Here is a 25,431-nt window from a genome sequence, read left to right as displayed (position 1 = left end):
ACCATGCAAAGCAAGGTGCCACAATTTTTCAAGATGGCTGCGCCAGAAACAGGAAAGAATGGGTATCACTCCCGCCTCTCATGTTAAGGTATGGCAAGTGGGCTCAGGCAAGCTTTGGGGAGGGATCGGGGTGGGAGGGTGCCACTAGACTTCAGGGATTTAATTTTTTTTAATCAGGAAAAGGGGGATTTGGGTCAGGGGAGGCTACCAGATTACCAGGGGAAAAAAGTGGTGGATCCCTGGAATGCCCTCCTAGGGGACCTGGTGAAGACAAAAGCGGTGATGGAATTTAAGAATGCATGGGGGATAAACACAGAGGATCCCTATACAGAAAAATGATGTAATCAAAACAAAACTTAAATAATATCAAAACTGTAGAGAGATTTGATGGCAGCTCTAGAGGTTGGCAATTGGGGCCAATGCCAGCCAGATTTCTATGGCCTGGTTCCCATAAATAGTAAAGTCAGATCAGGATCATGGCTGGAGTGTGCTTTAATGGCAGAACCAGAGTTTGCCTGGCTCATGAAGAAGTGGAACCTTCACAGAATGCCAGATACAACTCTGGACACCTTGCTGGGCAGACTGAATGAACCGTACATTTCTTTATCTGCCAACATTTGCTATGTTACTATATAAGTATGGGGGGGGCACTAGAGTACCAGGGAAATATTCTGAGCTGTGAGTTGGGGAGGGGGGTCAGATTGTCAGGTTGGGTGGGTTAGGTCATCGGGGAGGGGGACTACTATACCACCAGAGAGGAGACCTTATGGAGTTTAAGGGGGGTTTGGACAGATTCCTGAAGGAAAAGTCCATTGAACATTATTAATTTTCTTTTGGGGGAGAGGTTGCCAGGTTCTTGAAACCTGGATTGGCCGCTGTCGGAGACAGGATGCTGGGCTTGATGGACCTTTGGTCTTTTCCCAGTATGGCGGTGCTTATGTGCTTATAATATCAGGTATGCAGGGAAGGGTAGTCAGGTTGTGGGGGGAGAGAGGGGTGCCAGTAGATACCCATTCCTCTCAACCAATTCTTCTACACTCCCCGGACTGAATGTCAAAATCTTTTTTTTTTTGCATACTTGGGGATAATAATAATAATAAAACTTTTATTTATAACCTGCTATATCTTTAAAAGTCTAAGCGGGGAATAGCAAAATCACTGCATTTCCATTCATTTCAATACGGTATGTGGTCAGGGTTTCCCTGTGAGTTAACACCCACGCTAAAACCCTTTCTGCATTGCTATCCTATGGTAATACAGTGTTAAACCTGTGGTAACCACATGGGAAGTTTTCTGCACAGGCCCATAGTTATTTCAGCAACTATGGCACAGTTTATATTCGCTTATAGATGGTGGCAGATTTGATCTGGGTCCCTGACAAAGATTGCCTCGAAACCCTGCAGTGTTGGACAATAGACGTCGGACAATAGACGGACTCTGCCAGTTCTTAACTATGTATCGGCATTGAAGAGAGAGTAATGGTGCCTGGACAAACTGTGTCTGTCGAGTGGAGTGCACATACCCGACAGCAGTGAGATAAGTGCGCCTTTATATACATGCATATTTTTCACATATATCCACAGTACTCACCCATGCTGACTACTGTAACAGCATCTTCATTGGTTGCAAAGCACAAATCCTGAAAAAACTCCAAACCACCCAAAACACAGCAGCCAGACTTATCTTTGGTAAATCACGATTTGAAAGTGCAACACCACTCCGTGTAAAACTCCACTGGCTCCCTATCAAAGAACTAATAAACTTCAAAGTCCACACACTGATCCACAGGATCCTCCAAGGAGAATCTCCAAGCTACATGACCAATCTGATCGACCTTCCAGCCAGGAACGGGACCAAATCTTCTCAAACATATCTCAATCTCCACCTTCCCAATTGCAAAGGTCTCAAATACAAAACCTACTACGCATCCAACTTCTCTGTTATAGGCAGCCAACTCTGGAACGCCATACCTAGATACATCCGACCAACCAACGAACACCTCCCCTTCTGAAAGCTGCTGAAAACTTACCTCTTCAAACAAGCATTTCCAAACAACCCAACTTAATACACAAACCTAATCCACACCACAAACATTACCCATACCTCAATCCTTCCCCCTGCATCTCTTCCTCCTGTCCTACTCTATACAACCGTGTTATCTCTGTGATACTTTGTTCCCTACTTTGTAAGCCGCACTGAACCTGCTATCAAGTGGGAAAGAGCGGGGTATAAATGACACAAATAAATAAATAATATTTTCTCTACAATATAAGTATAGGATAAAACTGATGTCAGATTTGTACAGTCATGCGAGTTATTGAGGTCATCGAAGTATTTGAAGCTAATGTGTTTAGTAATTACAGACAGCACTTGTATTTAGTGTTTGTACAAGAGTTAGCATTTAGCTATTAAATTCTTAAGATACAAATTTGATATATGTATGAGAGAATGAGTGAAGAGTATATGGGAGCGTGTATGCATGTATGTGTGAGCATATTTTATATATGAGGACATGGATAGATAGATAGATTCAGTTTGATAATAGAAAACTTGTTAGATATTGATATTTTAATCACCTTTTTGGATTGGGAACACTAAAGTTTGCTCATTTTTGTTTATATTGGCAAATGGGAGATTTTCAATGAAGAGAAACTTATCCACCCTCTAGGAATAGCCTCTAACCTTAGGGTGGCTTTCTGCTTGGGTGAGTCTTTACTCTGAGAATTTCTCCATTTCACATATAAATTGTTTATTAGTTTTCATTGAGTTTTATTGAAACTCTCTACCCATGACCTCTTAGATGGGTCTAGAACCCTGGTTTATGCTATCAATTGATATATTTATGTACCAGTGGTATAGTTGGGAATTATATTACTAATGTTTGGTTTACCACAAAATCCTTGACATTCTTCCTTATTTAAGATTGCAAACCACTTTGGCCGGTTTTTCAGTAATAGCGGTATATCAAGAACTACTAAACATAAACATAAGCACAACGTATGGTCTTATTGTTGTTTTGCTGTTACATTTATAGCCTAATTGGTCAGCGGGATGTTATTGCCTAATAAAGTCAATCCATTAGAAGGAAAAAAAAACATAATTTGCTGTAAGCCACACTCCTTCCCCGGATTTCCAGAGGCAAGCGTGCTTGTATAATGCTTTCACTTCCAGTGTGCAAAACTACCAGAACTGAAATCAAAATAAGTGCCCCACTGCAGTTTTGGTCGGCCTCTAATGTAGATTTGGATTTTCAAAACTACCAGCATCATTTTACCCAGTAAAAGTATCCTTATGAAAAGCAGTCATAAGAAACAACTCTGATCTGGGCAATAATCAAAGGTAAAATTATGTATAATCATACCTGATAATTTTCTTTCCATTAATCATAGCTGATCAATCCATAGACTGGTGGTGGGTTGTGTCCATCTACCAGCAGGTGGAGATAGAGAGCAAACTTTTGCCTCCCTATATGTGGTCATGTGCTGCCGGAAACTCCTCAGTATGTCGATATCAAAGCTCCATCCGCAGGACTCAGCACTTAGAGAATTACACCCACGAAGGGACACTCTGCCCAGCTCACCACCGCCGAAACGGGGGAGGGGAATTAACCCAGCTCATCCCCACACAAGTGGGGGAGGGGAATCCGTCCAGCTCATCCCCGCGGAGCGGGGGAGGGACACCACACCCGCCGATGCGGGGGGATCTGGCTTATCCTGCAACCGCAACCGCGGGAGGAGCTGACTGACCCTAACACCGCCGAAGCGGGAGGGGTACAAAGCTGCCCTACAGCCGCACGAAGCGGGAGGGAGTGCCGGCAGAATTTATGTCTCAATCCAGCCCCGTAAAACGGAGGGGAGAGGAATGCAGCAGCTCACTGTAACACAAAGTCGTCTCAACTCTTGAAGAATCCAAGTGAAAGAAGAACTTGAACACTAAGTCCTCCTGAAGTAACTGAAGGCTAAACTTGAACCTAAAATTCAACCAGAATATAAACAGTACAGATATCTGGGAGGGGCTATGGATTGATCAGCTATGATTAATGGAAAGAAAATTATCAGGTATGATTATACATAATTTTACCTTCCATATCATCAAGCTGATCAATCCATAGACTGGTGGGATGTACCGAAGCAGTACTCACCCAGGGCGGGACATAGAAATCCCTGACCTCAACACTGAAGCTCCAAACCGGGCCTCCGCCCGTGCAGCCACAGTCAAACGGTAATGCTTGGAGAATGTATGAGCCGAAGCCCACGTTGCCGCCTTGCATATCTCTTCCAAGGAGACGGATCCGGCCTCTGCCATCGAGGCCGCCTGAGCTCTCGTGGAGTGAGCCTTCAGCTGGATAGGCGGCACCTTCCCCGCGGCCACATAAGCCGCTGCAATGGCTTCCTGGACCCATCTTGCCACTGTAGGCTTAGCAGCCTGCAGACCCTTACGAGGACCTGCAAACAGGACAAACAGATGATCCGATTTCCGGAAATCATTGGTCACTTCCAAGTATCTGATGATGACTCGTCTCACATCCAGATATTCAAGAGCGGAGTACTCCTCTGGGTAGTCCTCCCTACGAAAGGAAGGGAGACAGAGCTGCTGATTCACATGGAAGCGAGAACCAATCTTGGGCAGGAAGGAAGGCACTGTGCGAATAGTCACTCCTGCCTCAGTGCACTGCAGAAAAGGCTCTCGACATGAGAGCGCCTGGAGCTCGGAAACTCTTCTGTCTGAAGTGATAGCCACCAAAAAGACTGCTTTCAACGTCAGGTCTTTCAGAGATGCCCTCGACAAGGGTTCCAAAGGCGGCTTCTGCAATGCTCTTAGCACCAGGTTGAGATTCCACGCAGGCACCACTGAGTGCAGAGGAGGGCGCAGGTGATTAACTCCCTTGAGAAAGCGCACCACATCTGGCTGCGAAGCCAGGGAAGCACCCTTCAGGCGGCCCCTGAAGCAAGCCAGAGCCGCTACCTGGACTTTAAGGGAACTGAGCGACAGGCCTTTCTCCAGACCTTCTTGCAGGAACGCCAACACTGAAGAAATTGGAGCAGTGAAGGGAGAAAGTGAGCCTGCTTCACACCATGCTGCAAAGATACGCCAAACCCTGGCGTAAGCAGTAGAAGTAGAGCGCTTCCTCGCTCTCAGCATAGTGGCGATGACCTTGTCTGAGAAGCCCTTCTTCCTCAGACGCTGCCGCTCAATAGCCAGGCCGTAAGACCAAAGGGAGAGGGATCCTCCATCACCACGGGACCCTGATGTAACAGGCCCTGCTCCACTGACAGCCGCAGAGGATCGTCGACTGAGAGCCTGAACAAGTCCGCATACCAGGGACGTCTGGGCCAATCCGGACCCACCAGGATTACCCTGCCGGGATGCTTTGCCACCCGGTCTAGCACCCTGCCCAACATGGGCCAGGGCGGGAACACATAGAGGAGCTCTTGTGTCGGCCACTGTTGGAGAAGAGCATCTACTCCCAGGGATCGAGGGTCCCGTCCTCTGCTGAAAAAGCGCGGCACTTGGCCATTGGCCGATGACGCCATCAGATCTAGGCTCGGCTGGCCCCAGCGCTTCGTGATGTCCAAGAACGCCTGAGCAGATAGTTGCCACTCTCCGGGCTCCAAGGTATGACGACTGAGAAAGTCCGCCTTGACATTCATGACTCCGGCAATGTGGGCCGCTGAAAGCTGCTCCAGGTTCGCTTCCGCCCACTGGCAAAGACTCATAGCCTCCTTGGCTAGAGGGGCGCTCTGGTACCTCCCTGGCGGTTGATATAGGCCACAGCCGTGGCATTGTCCGACAGGACCCGTACAGGCTTCAACACGAGTACCGGGATGAACTCCAATAACACCAAGCGAATGGCTCTGAGTTCCAGGAGGTTGATAGACCACTTGCCTCTGCAGGAGACTAGAGCCCCTGCGCTGTCCTTCCCAAGCAGTGGGCTCCCCAGCCCATCAAAGAGGCGTCTGTCGTGACGACAATCCACTCCGGGGTCACCAGAGGCAATCCTGCAGACAACTTGTCTGTCTGCGTCCACCAGCTCAGCGCCTTGCGCACTGCTGGGTCCACGGGAAGGCGCACAGCATAATCCTCCGACATCGGAGTCCAGCGCAGCAGCAGAGATAGCTGTGGTGGTCTCATATGAGCCCTGGCCCAGGGCACTACTTCCATCGTGGCCGTCATAGAGCCCAACAGCTGCACGTAGTCCCAAGCCCGAATAGGAGAGGCTACTAGGAACTAGTCCACCTGAGCCTGAAGCTTGACAATCCGATTGTCTGGCAGGAACACTCTGCCTACTTGGGTGTCGAATCGAACTCCCAGATACACCAGGGACTGAGTCGGGCGCAGCTGGCTCTTCTTCCAGTTGATGATCCATCCCAGGGAGCTCAAAAGAGCAACTACCCGGTCCATAGCTTTGCCGCACTCTGCATAAGAGGGGGCTCGGATCAACCAGTCGTCCAGATAAGGATGGACTTGTACTCCTTCCTTTAGCAGGAAGGCCGCTATGACCCCCATTACTTTGGAAAAGGTCCGCGGAGCAGTAGCCAACCCGGAAGGGAGGGCTCTGAACTGGAAGTGTCGTCTCAGGACTGTAAAACGCAGAAAGCGTTGGAGAGGAGGCCAGATGGGAATATGCAGGTACGCTTCCTTGATGTCCAAGGAAGCCAAGAACTCTCCTGCCTTCACTGCCGCTATAACAGAGCGGAGAGTCTCCATGCGAAAGTGCCTCACTTTCCAGGCCCGATTGACCCCTTTGAGGTCGAGGATAGGCCGGACAGAACCTCCTTTCTTTGGAACCACAAAGTAAATGGAGTAACGTCCCTTGCCAATCTGATTTTTTGGCACCGGAACGACCGCACCCAGGCGGATCAGGTTGTCCAAGGTCTGCTGCACTACCACAGCTTGACCGGAGACTTGCAGGGAGAGAGTACAAACCCGTCTCTTAAGGGTTGGCAGAACTCTAGCTTGTAGCCGTCTCTGATGACTTCCAGCACCCACGCGTCTGAAGTTATAGTGGTCCACTCGCCCAGAAACGAGGACAGCCGTCCTCCAATCTGCACTGGGGCGTGGACCAAGGCCCCGTCATTGGGTACGAGACCCTGGGGGAGGACCGGAGGGAGCACCTCCGGGACGGCGGTCTCTGCGAAAGGAATGCTGCTTGGGGGAGAAATTCCTCTTGAAGGAAGAGGGGGCAGAGGAACCCGACTTGCCCGGGCGGTATGGAGGTATCGGGACGAGTACTAACCCGAGCCCTGACCTCTGGTAATTTCTTGCCCTTAGACGTGCCGAGATCGGTCACGATTTTGTCCAGCTCGACCCCAAAGAGCAGCTTGCCTTTAAAAGGCAATCTAGCCAGGCGGGATTTAGAGGCGTGGTCAGCAGACCAATGTTTCAGCCAAAGCCACCGCCGCGCAGAGACTGTCTGAGCCATGCCTTTAGCTGAGGCTCTCCAGACATCATACAGCAAGTCTACCAAATAGGCTAAGCCCGATTCCAGGGCCGGCCAATCAGCCCTCAAGGAATGATCCGAGGGGGAAGCCCGCTGCACCATAGTCCGGCACGCCCTGGCCACATAGGAGCCGCAAACTGAGGCCTGCAAACTTAAAGCAGCTGCCTCCAAGGACGACCTTAAGGCCACCTCCAATCTTCTGTCTTGGGCGTCCTTTAGGGCCGTGCCACCTTCCACCGGCAACGCCGTTTTCTTAGTCACCGCAGTGATTAAAGAATCCACGGTAGGCCACAGATAGGCCTCACGTTCACTCACAGCCAAAGGATAGAGGCGGGACATAGCCCTAGCCACTTTAAGGCTCGTTTCCGGGACATCCCATTGAGCCGCAATTAAGGTGTGCATGGCATCATGCACGTGGAAGGTTCTAGGCGGGCGCTTCGTCCCCAGCATAATGGCAGAGCCAACAGGGGCTGAGGGAGAGACGTCCTCCGGAGAGGAAATCTTCAAAGTGTCCATGGCCTGTAACAACAGGTTGGGCAAATCCTCTGGGCTAAAAAGCCGCGCTGCAGAGGGGTCATCCGCTCCATCCGAGCGGGGATCTATCTCCTCCAAGGAATCCGCAAAGGATCGTTGGGAGACCTCAGACACGCTGCCCTCATCTACATCGGAGGAGACAAAAGTCCTCCAAGGCCTGGAAATCAACCCGAGGGCGTTTACCTCTGGGAACCTCAACCTCTTTATCAGAAGAGGGAGCAGGGGCAGCGTTTTGCATGAGGAAAGCCTGATGCAGCAGCAAAACAAACTCGGGGGAGAAACCCCCCAGACTGTGCACTTCCGCAGCCTGGGCAACAGCCCTAGACGCACTCTCAACCGGCGCTCGCAATAGCGGGGGAGAGACATGCTGCGCATCCAAAATGGCGTCCGGCGCGAAACTCCGTGAAGGAGCCGCGCGGGAAGAACGGCGCTTAACTTTAGCCGCTTTTGTGCCGTCGCCCAAATTAAGGGCGTTCATGGCATTAATGTCTCCAACCTCAAGGGCGGCCCCGAAGAAGCCGTCCGAGCCGCGTGGCCGGCCAAGATGGCGGAGGCGAGGAGCGGGGGATGGGCGTTTATGGCGGGAAAAAACCGCCACGCCGGAGGAACGACCGGGACATTCATCGGTCACTAAACTATCACCCATCAAGGGCGAATCAGGTTGTAAAACCCCCGCATCCCCTCTAGAAGCGCTCCAGCGATCCGGGGAGCGACCCTTTGCGCCCTCGCCCTCCGACGCCATTGCCACGAGGAGAAGAATCGGGGAACCCCCTGCCCGCTATAAAAGGTAAAATTACCTGCTTGCCGCTCCGAGCTGTAACGAACTGGTGTCCCAGTGAGTAGCTGCAATGAACGTTTAAAGAAACGTCGAATTAAACGCCTTTAAAGACGTTTAAAAATATTTTTTTTTTTTTTTTTTAAACGGAGCCAGCGGGAGGGGGGAGAAAAGGAGGGACCTGGCACCACCAGGTTTGCACTTGCTCAAAAGAGCCCTCAACCCCAGGCCTCAACAAAACCTAAGGATTAGGCTTGGAGGCCTAGCCAGAGCTGCTGCTGTGTGTGACCACCACCTGCTGAGATAGAGAACATACTGAGGAGTTTCCGGCAGCACATGACCACATATAGGGAGGCAAAAGTTTGCTCTCTATCTCCACCTGCTGGTAGATGGACACAACCCACCACCAGTCTATGGATTGATCAGCTTGATGATATGGAAGCACAACTGGGTACATAATTTCATTTTGCTTTATTAATGCAAATCCTGTACATAAAGAGTACCAATATAGGAATATTGTTCACCTCACTATATATGTACAGAAGTGGGGGTATGTGTATCTGTGTATATTTATAAATCCAAATAATTTTTTAAGGTATAGTCTGTATGATCATAAGCTCATGGACTATTATTTTTGACACCCTGAAGATAAGCTGTTCTCCTTTCCCTGTATTGTAAAACTAACAACAAAAATAGTGTACAGGGTACAGTACAATTACCTCCTTCCAGGGTATACAGTATCATTCAAGTCATTGCAGTCTTTTCCTCTCCAGTCATATCCTCTGAAATACTGAAAGCCAAGACAAGCACAGGTCAGGACACAGCTATTTTTATATCTTATCAGTTGTAAACACACAGGAGCTTAGCATTGTTAAGTGTATTCCCAGCTCTCTAAGGAATCTCTGAATGTGCTCCAATGGCAAAGAAAATCCAAGTTTGTCAGACAATTTCTCAGATCCCCTATAAGCTAATGGCAGAACAGTCTATCTCTGTGATCTACATGCATCTGATTCTTCAAAAAGGAGCTCACCACCCCCATCATATGCAACAGTCTGTAAGGCAGGAGTCTCATCCTTTTCTTTTGGCCCACAGACTCATTCCCCACAGAATGAAACTGTTGCTCCCCCCTCCCCCCAAAGCAGAACATTAAGGGCCAGAGTTCCTTTGGTTTCTCCTAATTTTAATTCCTGCATTAAGGGATAATCTTAAACAATATAATGTGTCAAACACAGCAATCCTGTGCACGCACCACAGACTAAGAATTTCAGACTATGTATTCTATGGGATTTACACAAGTGAACAATGCATGGTTAAAATTTGGGCTGCACATTTAACATGTTAATAATGTGATTGACATGTTACAATTTTAACGTGTGTTAATAATTTAATGTAATTAATGATCCTGGGTCTACAACACCCTTTTTTCTCTCTTCTCTACTCCCCAACCATCCAGCATTGCCCATCATCTCTCCTCCCCTCCCCACTAGCACCATCCTGTATTGCCCCATCTGTCTCCCTTTCCTCTTCCTCTTCTTCAGTCACTTGGTTGCTGAGCCTGCTGCTTTTCCCAGTCTGCACAACAGCAATGGCAACAATAGCAAACAGAAAGCAGGCGCAGGGACATTGGCCTGTGTGTGTTGCCATTGGCTCTGCTGGTCCCAGAAACAGGAAGTTACATCAGAACATGATGTAATTTCCTATTTCTGGGACCCAAAGACTGGGTTGAGCATACAAATTCTAATCCCTACCAAAAACAAATTACTGTACAATGTTTTTACAGCAAATGTGTCCCATGGATACCACAAAATAAAATGGATTTACTTACTGATAAATCACTGAAGTTATCTTGATCAAAGTCTTTAAGAGGCACCTTATAATCTATTGTGCTAGGGATTCACACAAAATAAAACATTGAACACAGTTCAATAATCGGTACATAAATTTTCAGCACAGAGTTTTCATTTCCTGTACAAATATCTCACAGTGCAGATAATAATATTACTGATCTTACAAATAAGTTTGCATTTGAACTAACAAAAATTAGGAGTAGCCTTTCATCGTTCCCATACTGCATTTCCCAATGCAATATTTAACAGTTAAATACATCCAGTCCAACATTCACAGAAGAAACTTGATCTCTTAGTTTCCAACTGTTTAATACAAGTAATGTACCACTTAACTGCATACAATGTTGAAATGAGAGCATAGCAGATAGAGTCTGATTATTTTTTTCTGATAACTACACTATCTCCATGGGCGTGAATGCAGGTTTATTCAGAGGTGATGAATATTGGACTGTTGGATGTAGGCCTGGTGAAAAGATAATAATTTTCCAGGGGGTAGGGATAGTGAGGGGAAGAGAATGCTCTTGTGATCAAGGAGGTTTGATGAACAGAAGACAGCGTGATGTCACAAAGCTGAAGCCAGTCCACCCAAGAAGATTTTAATTCTCCCCAGTACAGCCACTGCCATCTGGTACACCCAAAACAATGCAATTGATAGGGCAACAAAAAGGGGGGGGGGGGCTTCAGGCCAGATAGTGGGCCAAGCATGCTCCACAGTCTCCTGTTCGTCAAACCTCCTTGCTTGTGATCTTTCCTTAAGAACTGAGCCAAGATGGAGATTCCCCAGTAAGGGGAGGGTTGCAGAGGGCTACCTATGGGACTTGGGATTCTGGAATTGACCAATCGGTTCAAAGGTTACACCTGTCTGAGGTATGAGCAAAGAGAGAAGAAGTCATGTGCAACATTTAAATTATGAGTGTAAAGGTTACAGGACCAAGCAGGAAAAATCTTACATTAGCTATAGACTGTCGGTATAATACAAATATGCACACATGACAGTGGGAGCAAACCAAGCTAGTTTCACTATTTGATGAGTGGTGAAGGATTATTAGTGTATCAGACAGCTGCTGTAAATAATCCAAGCATGGTTTGATCCTTTTGGACTAAGGGACCCTTTCACTATGAAGCGGTAGGGCTAACGTATGGGTAGCAAGTACCATATCGGCACTACGGCTAGGGTAGCATGCGCCCGGTGGTAGTTCCGAATTTGGCGTTTGCTCTTTCGCATGGTAGAAAACAATTTTCTATCTTCTACTGTGGGGGATATTCCCAGCAGTAATCGGCAGTGTGACCACATTGGCGCTCTTTGCATGATTATCACACGAGTAGCACGAGTCCTTACCGCTAGGTCAACAGGTGGCAGTAAGGGCTCAGGCAGTAAACAGCCGTGTGCTACTTTTAATTTTACCACACGGCCATTTGCTGTCCCCTTAGAAAAATGCCTTTTATCCCAGCGGCGGTAAAAAATAGCCCAGCATGTGCCAATTTCACGTATCCACACTATTGCAGGCCACTTTTTACCACAGCTTAGTAAAAGGGTCCCTAAATTCAATAGTGCTCAAATTTGGGTGCCAAAAAAAATTGTGCTGAGCAGTATTCTATAAGTGGCATTTTTGAGTTGGACATTGATTATAGAACAGTGTGTAGCGCTGGGAGCCACGCCCAACTTTTAGGCACGAAGATTTACACCAACTGAACCCTGATGTAAATCCCTACGCCTAAATTAGCTGCAGGTCCCCCAAATTCTATAATAGTGCGCACATCTTTAGTGAACACCCCAACCTGCCCATGCCCTTCCAGGGCCACGCCCCCTTTTCAGTTGCACACTAAAGGATTTGCACGTGTAAATCCAAACCGTTGCCAATTAATGCCAATAATTGATTGTTAGTGCCCAATTATTGGTGCTAATAGGCTTATTACTCAATTAATTTGCATGCACAGTTTTAAGCACCATTTATAGAATTCTCCTGTTTATGTCCTAACATTAGATCATTGGTCTAAAGCACATATTTATGTGCTGTGCAATACAGCCTTTAAATACAGGAAGTATACCAGGCTATTGCACAGCATACTACAGATATGTTCAGTTTGGTTTTTGTTAATTTTTATTTATTATGACATTTGTATTCTGTATTATCCCAAACAGATTTCAGGTTCAATGTGGCTTCCAATTCATTTTTAAGCAGGCACAATCTCTGTTCCTAGAGGGCTCACACTCTTGGTTTTTGTACTCGAGACAATGGAGGGTTAAGTGGCTTGCCCAGGGTCACAAGGAGGTGCAGTGGGAATTGAACTCAGTATGCTGGGATCAGTCTGCTGCACTAACCATTAGGCCACTCCTCTATATATAGTAACATAGTAGATGACGGCAGAAAAAGACCTGTACTGTCCATCCAGTCTGCCCAAAAAGATAAACTCATATGTGCTACTTTTTGTGTATACCCTACTTTGAGATTTGTACCTGTCCTCTTCAGGGCACAGACCGTATAAGTCTGCCCAGCACTATCCCCACTGCCCAACCACCAGCCCCGCCTCCCACCCACCAGCACTATCCCCGCCTCCCAACCACCAGCCCCGCCTCCCACCACCGGCTCTGGCACAGACCGTATAAGTCTGCCCAGCACTATCCCCGCCTCCCAACCACCGGCTCTGGCACAGACCGTATAAGTCTGCTCAGCACTATCCCCGTCTCCCACCACCGGCTCCGCCACCCAATCTCGGCTAAGCTCCTGAGGATCCATTCCTTCTGAACAGGATTCATTTTTGTTTATCCCACGCATGTTTGAATTCCGTTACCGTTTTCATTTCCACCACTCCATTTAATTGTTTATTTCCATTAAAGTCAATGGGATAAGATGTTTTGTATAGTTGCCTTACCTAGGGGAAGATGCACTAAAAATCGTTAAAGCACTTCCCTTACCGATTCCCTTAGCGAATCGGTAAGGAACGGGCATGCATCAAGGAAAAGGAATGCAAATGAGCTGCTCATTTGCATTCTCTATTCCATCGGTAAACAGTCGGCCAGTTGGCCGGTGGAGCATGCGCAGAGCAGCCAAGCATTATGCCGGCTGCTCTGCGCATGCCAAGGACGTCCTTTATGGACGTCCTTCACTCAAAAAACAACAACAAAAAAAGGACGTCCCTGACGAGCAGGAAACTTGTCAGCAGCCTGAACCTCAGAAGAGAAACAGTGCTGAAAAGAGCCCCAGTTAATTTAAGTGCTACTGCTCTTCCCTTGTGTAACATTTCCATTGTTTACTGCTTTGCATGTTAAAGGCAGGCTTACATCAGGCAATTAGGAAGGACGTCTTCTGTGAAGAAAAAAAACATCCAAGTGCTCATTAGGGACCTCTAACACAGCTGGACGTCTTCCTGCAGCTTTTGTGATGGGCGTCCTTCTTGGACGTGTTTTTCCTACCTGCAATGTTTTCAGCTTGCGCCTCCCCCAAACACACACACAGGATCGGAACGTGCGAGGATGTCCAAATCAAAACTTTTTGGACGTCCCTCCCTCCAGGTCTCTCTCAGCCAATCCCAGTGCTGAACCTACCAGCGCTGAATATAGGATTGGCCGGTTAAATTTAAACCAGCCAAAAAATACCCAGATATTCAATTTAGGTCACTGGAAACAGCCCGGTATTGAATATTCGACCGCAGGATCTCTGCATGTAGCATGTCTAGGACCAGGCGCGTAAAGAACCACAGATCAATATGAGGCGTAAAAATGTGAGCTAACTTTACTCCACCTCTGACTCAGTAGGTAAGTTTCCAGGGTGAAAACAAAACCATGAGTTAAGCTGTGTTAAACAGCTAATGCAGAGATCTCCATTAACAAGCATGAAATGGGGGAGGACAGCACTTCCCAGTCAAGGCAGTGGTCAGTCATTGCTGCATGTTAATCGTTAATGCAACAGGTAACACAGAGCAGTTAACGCCACCTCAAGAGGTGTAGCAAACCGCATCCCATATTTTCTGCACATTTCTGAACTTGGCTCTGTATTAACTGCATAACAGCCCTCCCAAAAGTCCACAACCCCCTCCCCCCACCCCGACAGCTGCCGCAGAGGGTCTACACCTGATGCACCTTAAATTTTGCTGCTAACATGTTAGGTGCAAACTTTTAGCACACTTCAGTAAACACGGGTCTCAATGATTCAGATTTGAATCTCCTCACAGTATTACACATGTTGACAATGCATAGGGAAGATATAAAATGCAGTTCTCAAAGATGAAAAGAAACAGTACTTTTATAAAGAGCAAGTGTGTGTAGAGAACACTGCTTTACATGCATACGGGGGCTCTCACAAAATCGATCAGGGGCACACAGAGCCTACTTTTACGTGATATACCCATAAGCATTCCCAGGAACAGGAAGCAGGCAGAGCAGGGGCGGGACTGGCATGTATGGGTGTACTTTATAAATATTAAAAAAAAAAGACACATTCCCTATGAATAAAAAAAAAAGAAGTAGGGAAGTTCCAGTGGTCATCCACAAAAGGAGCCAAACCCAGAGATAACCACTGCTCCCTAAATGTTCTAGTGCATAACTGTGAAGGGTCTTTCACATGGGCAGGCTATAGGTGCATCCCCAAGTTATAAGTGCAACTTATAGAATACTGTCAGTTGCATGTGCAGGATGCCACATTTAGGCACATGCATTCATGCCTGCTATTGACATGGCGTTAGTGCGCTTACATGTCAGTGCACAACTGCCAGTTTATGGCAAATTTGCCGTTACTGAATACTAGCTTAGCGCTTAGATTTTTGGCACTAACTTTTAGTGCCCTTTACAGAACTGCATCCATAGGGGGTAATTCTATGAACAGTCCAGCCAATATTCAGCGCTATTTAACCAGCCAGGAACAGCTCCTGGTTGGTTAAATAGCCCTTAACTGGCTATCTGTGAATATTCAGCGGGGGACAGCCGGCTATCTCCCGCTGAATATTCGCAGTCAGCGCACAGCGGCTAACCGGCTATATTGTGCGATATAGCTGATTAGCTGCGAATATTCAAAAGCTGGCTAGCTAAGTTTTGTGGCCAAATGGAGCTGCATAAAAAGCAGGCCTATCTTTGGCCACTATGAACTTAGCTAGCCAGCACTGAATATTGACTTAACCAGCCAAGTTTATAGCGGCCAAAAATAAAACAGATATTCAAGGTCAGTCACCAGAAACAGCCCAGCGTTGAATATCCAGGTTCACTGCTGACCGCAGGATTTAGCCCAGCTGCCTCCCACAGGTCTGAATATCGGCCCCATTGTGCCTGCATGTGTGCTTAGGTATAAGAACTTATCCCAGCCATAGAGTTAGCATAAATGTTTGCACCTATGTTCCAGAGATACAGGTGTAACTGACAGTATTCTATAAGTTACACACATAACTTTTTGTCCCTGCCCCTACTCTGCAACAGACTCCGCCCAGTGTATACTCACCTGCAAACTGCAAGCTATTGGAGTTATGTGTATAGTTACAGAATAGCACATCACTGTCCCCTCTAAAATGAATAGGCATCCTCCACCTACAGTCCTGCCAATGGGGGGGTGGGGGTGCTGATTCACTATCACATTTTCAGTAGTGAAGGACAGGCACAAGGCCGCCGAGTGACAGAGCAAGGGCAGGGCCACCACAGCCCCCTGCTCCCCCCCCCCAATTGGGCAGCTGTCGCTCCGTGTCCCCTTAACTTCCTGCATCTGCTCCTCCCTCAGTCTGTCACTCTCCTGCTCCTGTGTGCCAGGCCCTGGGTTATTGTGTTAACCACAATCACCCAGGTCCTGATACACAGGAGCAGGAGAGAGAGCCAGACCAAATCGTTGGACCCCCCCCCCCCCCCCCCCCCCCGGAAGCTGGGCCCGGGGAACCTTGCCCCCCCTGCCCCCTCCCCTCTTGTTGGCCCTGGACAGGCAAGCTCATCAGGATTCCAGGAAACCTGCCTGTCCCTGGTGATTGAATACACAATATTGAAGCACCGCCCCCTACTGGCAGCAATACAGCTGGAGGACTCCCACTCAGCTTAGAGAGAACAGTGGTGCATAACTGGCCTGTATGAGTGTATGTGCACACATACGCGCATATTTGCTAGTATTCTAAATATTTATGCATTTAACTGGCTCATAACTGTTAGCGTGTACTTTACAGAATTAACCCAACAGTGAGAAAAGTGTGAAAACGCTGATCAATTACACTGCTGTGTTTGCGTCTAGCTAAGAATATGACCTTATGGAAAGGTCTGCCTTGGAAGAATTCTTCGTTCACTTAACAAAAGATTATGTTTATGTTTTTTTAACATTTGATATATTGTTTATCCTCAATAGGTCAAAGTGAGCTGATTATACTGAGGTGATTACAGGGCATAAAATGGCAATTAAGAATATTTCAAATGAAAAACATTAACCCCCCCCCCCCCCCCCCCCTTTTACAAAGCTGCATGGCAATGCCAACATAGCCCATTCAAACCTTACCGGCAGCCACTAGTGTGGCTTTGTAAAAGAACTGGGTAAGAACTGTGTGAAAACCTTTTTTTTAAAGAATTAAGCCACAGACTAGAAAAAGTGAAAAACTGCCAGAGGTAGAAGGAGACATTTTTTATATTAATAAGTTATACACATAAGGGTATTAATAAAAAGGCACTAAAAATAAACCACTTCTACACCTTCTGACTTTTATCATCTGCCTGCTCTTTTTAAAAATATTTAAGCATTAATTGATCTTTAATGTTTTCCTATGAAGAAATCCGGAATAATGTGCTTCAACAAAGTCAATGAAGCATAAGGATCTTTTATTACATCCTGTGTGTTATATATTTCATTTCCACTTCATGCACTGATTTGAGCATTTTGCATAAAATGAGCTGATTCATTTGCAGTTGAATTATTGCTGTTTGCACTTCGTTTTTAATGAGCATTGACTTGCTAAATGTTCTGTATTCTATCTAATCCAAGTTCAGCAGTGTTCCTGAGCTGCACAAATGGACGACCGTTTGGCCATATTTGTACTGCAGTATTGGTCAGAGGTACTTTTCCAAAGTGCCAAAAAAAAGTTTTAAAAATAGCATTTCACCACTCTTTTCTAGAGGAGTGTGGTAGCCGTGTTAGTCCACTTTTAAGGTTATCAACAGAAATCAAACAAAATAAAACATGGAAAAGAAAATAAGATGATACCTTTTTTATTGGACATAACTTAATACATTTCTTAATTAGCTTTCAAAGGTTGCCCTTCTTTGTCAGATTGGAAATAAGCAAATGTCCTAGCTGACAGTGTATATAAGTGAAAACATTCAAGCATTACTATGACAGTCTGACAGGGTGGGAGGATGGGGGTGGGTAGGAGAATCCTGAAAGGTAACTTTAAAACCATACAAGAACGTAAGACCTTTGAAGTCAGAATGATTGAATATCCTTCGGTGTGACTTATTTGGGGCTTTCTCAGTTGCAAGTCCTCTGCTGTGGAATAAACTGCCATTAGAGTTATGTGAGATAGGACAGAAGGTGAAATTGTGGAAAGCCTTGAAAACTTGCCTGTTTCCTGTAAGTGTGGGGAGGGGTTGAGTGAAATCCCAGATGTTTTTTTGGTGATGGTAGATATTAAAAGAGATGTTGATTGTCATAGTCTTTTGGGAATTGGTTAGTTAGTGGTTCTATTATATTGAGGATTCTAAAATTCTATTAACATTGATGGGTAGGATGATGGTTTTTTTTTCTGAATGACAGTTGTAAGGGCCGGTGAAGACAGCATGTTTGTTTTTATTGTATATTGCTTTTATAATTTTAAAAGGCTCATGAGCAGTTATTTCTTTACTTTCCTCCTTTCTTCTTCATTTCTTTCCCTACATCCATAAGTAAAAGCTGGGTCCTCTGCAGACTTCACTGGAGGAGGTATAGAGTGGATCCAGCTTTTGCCTATTTTCTCCATCCATGTGCAGTTTTTCTCCTTTCTTCCCTTTCTCTCATCTACATCCATGTGCATCTTCTTCGTTTCTTTCCCCTCTCCTCCATCTATGTCCAGAATTTCTTCTCTCTCCCATCCCTTGAATCCATATCCAGAATTTTCACCTGCCCTCCATCCATGTGCATCTCCTTCCTCTCTCTTCCCTCCCCTCCATTCCTGTCCAACATTTCTCCTCTTTCTCCTCCCCTCCCATCTATGTTCATCTTACTTCTTCTCTTTTTCCTCCCCTCTATCCATGTCCAGCAATTCTTCTCTTTCCCCTCCCCTCCATCCATGTGTATCTCCTTTGCTCTCTTGTCCCTCACCTCCATCCATGTCCAGCATTTCTCCATTCTCCCCTCCATCCATGTGCATCTCCTTCCTCTGTCTTCCCTCTCCTCCATCCATGTCCAGCATTTCTCCTCCCCTCCCCCTCCATCCAGTTCCAGCATTTCTCCTCTCTCCGCTGCTCTCCCCTCCATCCATGTCTAGCTGTTCTCCTTTCTCCTCTGCCCTCCCCTCCATCCATCCATATCTAGCAATTCTCCTCTCTTCCCTGCCCTCCCCTCCTTCCATGTCCAGCGAATCTCCTCTCTCCCCTGCCCTCCTCTCTATCCATCCATATCCAGGAATTCTCCTCTATCCCCTTGTCTCCTCTCCATCCACATCTAGCGATTCTCCTGTCTCCTCTGCCCTCCACTCCATCCACGTCCAGCGATTTTCCTCTCTCCCCTGCCCTTTCCCATCTACGTCCAGTGATTCTCCTCTCTCCCCTGCCCTCCCCTCTCATCCATCTCAAGCAAATCTCCTCTCTCCCCTGCCCTCCCCTCCCATCCATGTCCAGCGATTCTCCTCAGGAGAAGCTGAGTCCCTCTCTCCCCAGGTCCAGGATCGGGACACTCCCTCTTTCTCCCACTAACACTCTTCTCTGGTGCAATTCTGATCCTTTGCGCTGACACTGGAATGACCTTTTGCCAAGGCCCACCCTTGGGGAAGAAGAAAGTGCAATCAGAAGGGGGGCGGGCCATGATATATACGAGTTCTGGCATCAGTGCAGCAGATTGGGTATCAGGCAAGTAAGTGCACTGTGTGGCAGGGGCGTAGCTACATGGGACCATGGGGGCATGGGCCCCCACAGATTACGCCCTGGCAGGGGCAAAGCCACAGGTGGGCCTGGGTGGGCCCAGGCCCACCCATTTCCACACAAGACCCACCTAAAAATAGTCAATCGCAATCGGGCATCATGGTGGCTAAGTTGAAGTTTCTTTTCCCTCCCTCACCCCCACCGCAAAGCGTCTAGTTTCCCTTTGCAACGATCTGAGTGGTGGCCGAGGTGAATCATCTTTTCCCTCCTTCACCCGTGCCTCAAAGCACCTAGTCTAAATTAAGGGTGCCGGCAGCAATTCACAGAGAACCTCTCCGGAGCCTTCCCTCTGCAATGATCCACCCTCTCGGAAACAGGGAGTTGTGACAGAGAGAGCGGATCGCGGCAGAGGGAAGGCCCTGGAATGGGTCTCCGTCTGTGAATCGCTGATGGCTGGTGCCCTTAATTTAAACTAGAAGCAGTGCAGTGAGAATGAGGGAGGAAAACGGGCAGAGTAATGCTGACCTGCGGGGCGGGCTGGGAGTGAGTGGCTGTACCTGCAAGGAGAGGGGCGGGCTGGGAGACAGTGGCTGCACCTGGGGGTGGGCTGGGGGCCGAAGGGAAGGGAATGGAGAGAGGTTCAGGACCCGCAAGGGGGGGAGAAGGCTAACTGGCTGGAGGGAAGAAATAGGGTTTTGGACCTAGTGTGTGTGTGGGGGGGGGGGGGGGGGGGAAGGGGGTGTGTGGCTGGCTGGCTGGAGGGAGGGAAGGAAGAGAGGTTCGGGACCTGCAAAAGGGGGGAGTAGCTGACTGGAGGCAAAAGACAGAGGTGCTGGACTTATTGGGTGGGGGGGGGGGGCTGGAGGCAAGAGATAGAGGTGCTGGACCTGCAATAGTGGGAGGACGATGGAGGGAAGGAAGAGAGGTGTTGGACCTACAAAGGAGAGAGGCTGGGGGCTGGAGGAAAGGAAGGAAGTTGATGGACCTGCAAGGGGGGCAGGCTGGAAGGGAGAGAGGTGCATGTAGCCCTGTGCAGGACGTAAGGCGTCAGAAACAGATGATCACACAACGAAGGCGCCAGAGTCGACCGGCGCTGAAGAAGACTCTTCGACTGGCGGGGATTGGGGACCCCTACCAGCAAACAAGCTACCTGATGCGGCGGCGGGGCAGGAGGGCGGCGGGGGGGGGGGGGGTTGCGGTAGCGGCGGGGGGGGGGGTTGCAGTGACAGCGGTCGAAAGTGGCGGGGGGTGGTTGGCGGCGGGGGGAAGTGGCTAAGCAGTGCCCCCCACCTCGGGTTCTGGCCCCACCCTCCCGCCGAGGTCTGGCTACGCCCCTGCTGTGCGGACTTGGCTTCTTCTTCTTACAGAACTGCACCTGGTTAGCAAGAGAGAGAGGGGGCATCCTGGACCCGTGGAGTATGGAGGGGAGAGAAGGACCACATGGGAGAGGAATACTGAGCCACCCACTGCCTTGGGCACTGCCTGGTTGCCAGAACGGTCAGTCTGGCCCGAGAGGAAATGGGAAGTAAAAACAAGGTGCCGGTATGCTGTACAGTGTGTACCGGCACAAAAAAGCCCTGCACTTATATCTTACCAGAGGCTACTTATGCATGAATAATCCTTCAAAACATTAGCCCCTTAAAGCATAATTTGGCCAGCAATCAGCACAGGGATTCCCAGTGGTGGGATTTACACTTACATGCATATTTTTGAAATAATTCATGTAAATTATAATTTTAATGTCTTAATTGTGTATGTTATCATGCAATAGGCCTAGGATTAGGTGGAATAAAACTAGGCAAATAAATAAATAAATAAATAAAATTTGCACATGACAAAGAGCAGGTGTGAATCTAAATTGCTTTGCTGGGGTGATTTTGAAAACAGAAGCACTCCCGTTGAAATTTAGAAAACCTGTAATCAGAAAAATATGCTTGTATATGCAACAATAAAATTACCCTTTAATGATTCTGTTTGACATAAATGTTAATAAATTACAACCATTCCTCCCCATTAACACCTGCTTTAAGTACCAGAAAAAGGCAATATAGCAAATTCCTAATAAATAATAAACGATATACATACTGCTTAATCTTCTGACATATCTTGTCTAGAAACGGGAGTGAGCAAATACTGGGAAAGGCTGTGAGCTTTCTCTAGAAAAGTAAAGACAAGGTGATTTAGTTTACAAAGAATGGAGATCTGAAGAAGAGTTAGGAGGCACAGGCAGCAAAAATGATAATACACCCATCAAACAGTGCAAATTATCTACTCATTTCACTTATAAATACAGATAACATTTTTATAATATAGATTATACATATTTTACTGTGCAAATTATCTATCTAGATCAAATGAGCAGTTATAGGGCAGAAAACAATAGATATTTGATCAATATTATCCATCATATTAATTCCATGGAGAATTTACAATTCGCTATATTTATTTACAGGTTTAGAGTGATTTGGTTTGGAGATCATTTTCTAAATTGGGTCAAAGCTGTTTATAAAACTCCTTCACAGACAGATGATCAAAAGCCCTGCGCTGTTCCAAACAGCGCTCTAAAATAGCGTTGGAACAGCGTGGGGCTTTACCGCACCAATGATCAGAGATAATTGCATGCAAACTTAAGCACGCAATTATCGCTGATCATGGGGTAGAAGTGCGAGCGAATTGTGCCTGAGCTTGCGCTCAGCACAATCCTCCTGCACTTGTTTGACAGGTCTGGGCTGTCAAAAGCCCAAACTTGTCAAACACAGGGGCTGGAGGTCCATGGGACCACCAGGCCCCGACTACCCCTGCCCTGAGCAACTGGGGCTGGAGGTCCGGCAGACCTCCGGTCCCCGCGATGATCCTCCCCCCCCCAGGTTCAGGGAGGGCTGGAAATCCGGTGGTCTCCAGCCCCCCAACCCCCCCAGCAAATGGTCCCTGGTGGTCCAGTGGATGATGACCAACCCCCCCCCCCCCCCCAGCGACAGGGGTCTGGAGGTCAGCCGGACCGCCGGTCCCCCCCGATGATCCCCCCCCCCGCAGGTTCAGGGAGGGCTGGAGATCTGGTGGGTCTCCAGGCCCCCCCCCCAGCATTGGCTAGGGTCCCTGGTGGTCCAGTGTCAATCCGCCCCCCTCCCTACCCCCCTACCTTGGGTTGGAGGAAGGAGGTAGCCTGCCTCCCTCCTCTTCCTTTGATGATGCAAAATGGCGACGCCCAGCCCTGCCCAGCGCATCCCAGGATGCACTGGGCAGGGCTGGGCGCCGCCATTTTGCAGCGTCGAAGGAAGAGGAGGGAGGCAGGCTACTTCCCTTCTCCAACCCACAAGGTAGGAGGGTAGAGGGGTAGGGAGGGGGTGGATTGACACTTGACCACCAGGGACCCTAGCCAATGCTGGGGGGGGGGGGTTGGGAGGGCTGGAGACCCACCGGACCTCCAGCCCTCCCTGAACCGGGGGGGGGAATCATCGGGGGGGACCGGCGGTCCAGCGGACCTCCAGCCACCCTGTCGCTGGGGGGGGGGGGGGGTTGGGTCGGCACCCACTGGACCACCAGGGACCATTTGCTTGGGGTTTGGGGGGATGGAGATCTCCAGCCCTCCCTGAACCTGAGGGGGATCGTCGGGGGGGACCGGCAGTCCAGCAGACCCCCAGCCCCCCTGTCGCTGGCAGGTTTGCTTGTTGGGTGGAATGGGGTAATACCAGCATTCAAATGCATGCTGGACAGGGCTCACCATTCCTCCCCAATGATCTGCAAACCCTAATGCCAGCTCGGAGCTGGTGTAAGGTTTGCTGCAGCCAGGCTCTCTCCCCGGTCCACCTCTGCTTCCCCTCCCCCCGTCTACCTCTGCGTCCCCCACCCCCCAAAAAAAACTGCAGAGCTGGCTATAGCCAGGGAGAGAGCCTGGGGGGGGGGCAATGCATTACTCTTTCCAGGGAAAAAAAATTAAATGATCCCAGGTTCCAATCTAATTCATGTTTAATGTGGGATAAAATGCCATAAATAAGTAAATAAATATAAACTTTTAACGTTGAGCACCTGATTCTCAAAGTGGACATATTCCAAACACTATAATGAAAACAAAATGATTTTTTCTACCTTTGTTGTCTGATGACTTTGTGCAGGGTCGTGTATTTGGGCTGCAAAAACCTGAGGGAACAGTACAGTTTAGGGGGTGAAGAACTTTTTTGCACAAAAGAGGAGTGGGACTTCGGTGTGATCATATGTGATGATCTTAAGGTAGCAAAACAGGTAGAAAAGGTGACGGAGAAAGCTAGAAGGATTCTTGGGTGCATAGGAAGAGGAATGGCCAGTAGGAAAAGGAGGTGATAATGTCCCTGCATAAGACTCTGGTGAAATCTCATTTAGAATACTGTGTACAATTCTGGAGACTGCACCTTCAAAAAGATATAAACAGGATGGAGTCGGTCCAGAGGGCCGCTATTAAAATAGTCAGTAGTTTTCATCATTAAGTGTATGGGGCCAGACTTAAAGATCTCAATATTGATTAGAATTGGGATGTGTACTTTGGAAGAAAGATGGGAGAGGGGAAATATGATAGAGACATTTAAATACCTACGCAGCATAAATGCACAGAAGGCGAGTCTCTTTCAATTGAAAGGAAGCTCTAGAACAAGGGGGCATAGGATGAAGGTGAAAGGGGATAGACTCAGAAGTAACCTGAGGAAATACTTCTTCATGGAAAGGATGGTGAATTTATGGAATGGCCTCCAGGTGGAAGTGGTGGAGATGAAAACAGTTTCTGAATTCAAGAGAGCATGGGACAAGTACATAGGATTTCTGATGGAGTGACATGGAGAGTAGACTGCATGCATGGGCAGACTAGAAAGGCCATATGAATTTTATCTGGTTACATTTTTCTTTGTTTCTGTTTGAGAATGCTTCTGACGACGCCCTGTCTGCTATCTGCACTGACTTCCTTTCTCTTTCCTTTTGTAACTGGAGCATGTTTTCTGTTATCCTGTTTTATTAGAGATTTGTACACCACCTTAATTTGCTGTAAGGGCAGTGTATTAAATCTGAATAAACATACTTACTCAGATAGGAATGGCTCCTAATTTGCTCAATACTGGCCACTCTATTTTTGTTTTCTCAGCTACAAGATTGCGGAGGAGTTTTTTCCCTTAGTGTAAGGAGAATGTTTACTATTCTTACATCGCAAGGGAAGAAACCTCATATTAATTCTGCCACACTTTAACCCTCAGGGAAATGGGAGTGATAATGATTTATTACTGCAGGTCCTGTCCCATGTCTATAGATTACTGCTGTAGCTCCCATGTGGGTTCAATGGATACAAACTGAATCTCTGCTAGTCTGCCCACTGAGTTGTAAGACTATATATTTACAGATATTACAGTCATGTGACCACATTCATTTGTCCCATGTTAACTGAAATCTGGATGAGAAAATTTAAGCTTATGAAAATGTCATAAGGGTATGGGGGTTCATGTACAATACGGGTTTAAGAATATGGAAAGTGTTAGAGAATAATAAGCCCCTTCATTTTTCAAATTAAAAAAAAAAGAAAGATTTATTTCAGAGCAAGAGAAGACCTTGATACAGCTTGATAGAGCTGGCTGAGGTCCACCTGTGCAGTTCTGAGTTTCATGGATTGGTGTAATGCACAAGAAAAATATTGTTGGTGTATCACTATGCTCTGTGTCCTGAACTTGCCAGTTGCCAGTAGACTGACTCAAATATTAAACAGTAAAGGTGAAAGGACTGAATCCTATGGGACATCACAGGAGTGAACCAGTTATATTGAATGCTGAAAAATTACCCTAAAGGTTCAGTGATAAAAAAAAAAAAGATGAAAAGCAGT

The 25,431-nt window shown here is 47.5% G+C and overlaps 1 protein-coding gene across 1 annotated transcript in view; it reads right to left on the bottom strand.

Annotated features, from left to right (window-relative positions):
- Nucleotides 1-25,431, bottom strand: part of AOAH (acyloxyacyl hydrolase) — a 213,672-nt gene that overhangs the window by 123,586 nt on the left and 64,655 nt on the right. The window contains exons 6-8 of the mRNA XM_030204112.1: nucleotides 21,687-21,757; nucleotides 10,576-10,636; nucleotides 9,470-9,540 (exon numbers count right to left, since the gene is read on the bottom strand). Of these exons, the coding sequence (XP_030059972.1) occupies nucleotides 9,470-9,540; nucleotides 10,576-10,636; nucleotides 21,687-21,757 (203 nt within the window). The remainder of the gene's footprint in view (nucleotides 1-9,469; nucleotides 9,541-10,575; nucleotides 10,637-21,686; nucleotides 21,758-25,431) is intronic.

The sequence above is a fragment of the Microcaecilia unicolor genome, chromosome 1 (assembly GCF_901765095.1).
Source record: "Microcaecilia unicolor chromosome 1, aMicUni1.1, whole genome shotgun sequence".
In the NCBI taxonomy this organism is placed as follows: domain Eukaryota; kingdom Metazoa; phylum Chordata; class Amphibia; order Gymnophiona; family Siphonopidae; genus Microcaecilia; species Microcaecilia unicolor.
The sequence above is the reverse complement of the archived record's forward strand: the minus strand, read 5'-3'. Positions and strand labels throughout refer to the sequence as shown.